Genomic DNA, 3,955 nt, shown 5'->3' on the forward strand with positions numbered 1-3,955 from the left:
GCCCCCGGCAGCCCCGGCTGGGAGCGAGGGAAGGGCCGGCAGCCCCTGCTCTGCTCCCGAGGAGGGGAGCCCTGCTCTGCTGCCAGCGCTGGGAGGGGCCGCGAACACCGGGAGAGGGCTCGGAAAGGCTCAATGGCCACCTGGGCGGGGTGGGCATCCCTTCCACCTGCTGCCATCCCTTCCTCCCTTCCTCCTCCTGCCATGCCTTCCCTCCTCCTGCTGCCATCCCTTCCTCCCTTCCTCCTCCTGCCATGCCTTCCCTCCTCTTGCTGCCATCCCTTCATCTTGCCATTCTTTTCTTCCTCCTTCTGCCATCCATCCTTTCCTCCTGCCATCCATCCCTTCATCCTCCTGCTGCCATCCTTTCCTCCTGCTGCCATCCTTTCTTCCTGCTATCATTCATCCCTCCCTCCTGCCATCCCTTCCTTCCTCCTGCTGCCATCCCTTCCTTCCTCCTGCTGTGATCCCTTCCCTTCTGCTGCCATCCCTTCCTCCCATCCCTTCCTTCCTCCTGCTGCCATCCCCCAGTGTGAGCAGCACCCGGGATGCCCGGGGCTCTCTGCTGCAGCCCCCCTGAGCTGGCACCGTGCCCTCCCCAGCCCATCCCAGTCCCCTCAAGCCCTGATGGACACCCTGAAGTGTCCCCGAGCTGCTCAGACCTGGCAGTGACAGCTCATCACAGAGCCAGCATGGGGTCACAGAGCACCCCAAAGGGAGGGACCCCCAGGCCCCAAAGTGGGGCAGGGGGCACAGCTCAGCCCCCATGCCCAGCTGGCACAGGTGACTGCCCTGCTCCTCCAGGGCAGTGCCACCCCAAAGGCAGGACAGAGACCCTTCCCAGGCTGTCCCCGACCCTGGGTCCAGCTCTTCCCCCCTCCAAAGGGCAGCACTGGCCCAGGGGGTGCTGCAGACCCCACAGAAGAGCCCCCCCTCTGTCCCTGCCAGCCCAACCCAGCCCTGCTGGGGACAGGGACAGTCCCTGCTCCCAGCACAAACCCAAACGTGCCCCAGAGCCCCCACTCTGAGCATTCCTGGCTGGTCCCAAGGCAGAGGCAGCCAAGACAAGCTCCATAGCAATGGATTTTTAAAAACTGAAGTCTTTATTAAAGTTTTATCCAAATTTTGTAACAAAAGATACAAAAGGGCTGGAGATCCTTATTTCTGGGACTAGTCTGACCAATCAAAACCTGACAGTTACTAGGCTAATATAAAATCCATACAATCTGCTAAAAATGCAGGGAAAAAAAATTAGAAGTAACTGCTGCTCTGACTTTTTTTTTTTTTTTTTAAATTCCTTAAAACATTTATAAGTTACTCAGTTTGCATTTTACAGGATTAGTTCTTGTCCGAATGGTCACAGCGACTGTACAATGCAAGAGACACCAGCAAAGCGAGGCAGGGAGGGGGGATGTGCTGCTGAACACACCCCACACCCCCCGGGAGGGCAGGGGAGGGCTGGAGCCTCGGCCCCGGGGGCACACGGAGCCCCCAGTGGGGATGCCACAAAGTGCCAGTGCTTGTCTGCACCCCCGGGCTGTCCCTCTGTCTGTCCCTCCCTCCCATTCTCCCCAGGGATGCGCTGGCTGGACACCTCTGGGATGGCAGGGAAGGTGGGAATGGGGTTGGGAATGCTGCATGAACCTGCCTGGCTCCCCCAAATCCTCCCTCCAGCCACCAAGGGGTGCCACCCCCACAGTGGGGACACGAGGCTGGAGCTCTGTTCCCTGCTGGGAACCCAGGAGGAGGAGGAGGAGGAGGAAGAGGAGGATGCCCAGGCCAGGCTGGCACCAGGGGCCCGTGCAGAGGTGGCACTGGCTGGCAGAAGGACCCTGAGAATTTCCAGGCTAACACGGTCTGCAGGAGCATCGATCACAGTGATGGTGGTGGCTGCACAGGGCTGTGCAGCCAAGACAAGCTCCATAGCAATGGATTTTTAAAAACTGAAGTCTTTATTAAAGTTTTATCCAAATTTTGTAACAAAAGATACAAAAGGGCTGGAGATCCTTATTTCTGGGACTAGTCTGACCAATCAAAACCTGACAGTTACTAGGCTAATATAAAATCCATACAATCTGCTAAAAATGCAGGGAAAAAAAATTAGAAGTAACTGCTGCTCTGACTTTTTTTTTCTTTCTTTTTTTTTAAATTCCTTAAAACATTTATAAGTTACTCAGTTTGCATTTTACAGGATTAGTTCTTGTCCGAATGGTCACAGCGACTGTACAATGCAAGAGACACCAGCAAAGCGAGGCAGGGAGGGGGGATGTGCTGCTGAACACACCCCACACCCCCCGGGAGGGCAGGGGAGGGCTGGAGCCTCGGCCCCGGGGGCACACGGAGCCCCCAGTGGGGATGCCACAAAGTGCCAGTGCTTGTCTGCACCCCCGGGCTGTCCCTCTGTCTGTCCCTCCCTCCCATTCTCCCCAGGGATGCGCTGGCTGGACACCTCTGGGATGGCAGGGAAGGTGGGAATGGGGTTGGGAATGCTGCATGAACCTGCCTGGCTCCCCCAAATCCTCCCTCCAGCCACCAAGGGGTGCCACCCCCACAGTGGGGACACGAGGCTGGAGCTCTGTTCCCTGCTGGGAACCCAGGAGGAGGAGGAGGAGGAGGAAGAGGAGGATGCCCAGGCCAGGCTGGCACCAGGGGCCCGTGCAGAGGTGGCACTGGCTGGCAGAAGGACCCTGAGAATTTCCAGGCTAACACGGTCTGCAGGAGCATCGATCACAGTGATGGTGGTGGCTGCACAGGGCTGTGCAGTGTGAAATGAGGGCTGGAGGAGCAGTACCCCCCCACCTGCATTCCCTATCCCTTCCCAAAGCTGCTGCAGGGCTCCCACAGCACAGACACAGCCACAGGAACCCCCCTCACCTGGGGACAGCCCAAGGGATGGTTCTTTGAGTGGCCAATGGGAAAAATGTTCCAGTTTATAAAATAAAATAGGAAAGCAAGTGCAGGGTTACTGCAAGGTGCATCGGCAGAGGTACCAGGTCATGCAAGCAGCCCCTCCCCTCCCTCCCTCCCCCAAAACCCCAGGCACCCCCATCCCCAGCACTAAAGCATCTTCAAGCATGTCCAGAGATCACATCACCATGATTTCAGATCTGAGACACCCTCAGGATCCTTGTGAGTCCACGCAGATGAACCAGATTTTGCACCCGAGGTGGCTCAAAAAGCATCTTCAGAGCCCTGGGCTGAGGGCACGAGGGTGGCAAAGGCCTTCTGTGCTGGCAGGGCGACAGCTGGAGCTCTGGGTCCAGTGTGGCACAGCTGATTTGGGACACCCTGACACCCTAAGGAGGAGATTTTTTTTTTTCCTCTTTTTTTTTTGATTTTTTTTTGCCTTTTTTTTTTTTTTGCCTTTTTTTTTTAAGCTGCTGCACAAACCACCGAACGGAGAAAAGCCTTTGGTCATGAGATAGTTGTGAGAAAAAAAGTGAGCCTTGTATGGAAGATTCCCCTGAATGCCTACAGTATTCTAAATCTTAAAAAAATATATTGTGGACGCTGCAGCCATTACAAAGGGGGAGGAGGAGGAGTGGGAGACAGGGATTTACAGTCTCACACAGACACAACGGGGAGGTTAAGACAAGCACAGAGTCTGTAAAACTGATTGGCTCGCTGGGATCAGTCATCCTCATCATCCTCTTCATCCTCTGCATCTTCCTCTCCTTCATCCTCTAGACTTCGTTTTCTCTTCTGCCCACACGGGTGGTCTGCAAAGAGAGGGGGGATTCACTCTCCAGCCCAGCCCAGGGACAGCAGCTGAGCTGGCAGGGGACAGACTGGCACCATTTGGGGGCAGATCAGATCCACAGGACAGACTGGCACCATTTGGGAGCAGATCAGATCCACAGGACAGACTGGCACCATTTGGGAGCAGATCAGATCCACAGGACAGACTGGCACCATTTGGGAGCAGATCAGATCCACAGGACAGACTGGCACCATTTGG

At 55.9% G+C, this 3,955-nt stretch overlaps 1 protein-coding gene across 1 annotated transcript in view; it reads right to left on the reverse strand.

The window, feature by feature from the left end:
• Positions 1-3,305: 3,305 nt before the first annotated feature.
• Positions 3,306-3,955, reverse strand: part of LOC102035253 (acidic leucine-rich nuclear phosphoprotein 32 family member B) — a 4,921-nt gene continuing 4,271 nt past the window's right edge. Inside the window, exon 6 of the mRNA XM_031064040.1 lies at positions 3,306-3,716. Within this exon, the coding sequence (XP_030919900.1) occupies positions 3,628-3,716 (89 nt within the window). The 3' untranslated portion in view covers positions 3,306-3,627. The remainder of the gene's footprint in view (positions 3,717-3,955) is intronic.

The sequence above is a fragment of the Geospiza fortis genome, unplaced genomic scaffold (assembly GCF_000277835.1).
Source record: "Geospiza fortis unplaced genomic scaffold, GeoFor_1.0 scaffold80, whole genome shotgun sequence".
Lineage (NCBI taxonomy): Eukaryota > Metazoa > Chordata > Aves > Passeriformes > Thraupidae > Geospiza > Geospiza fortis.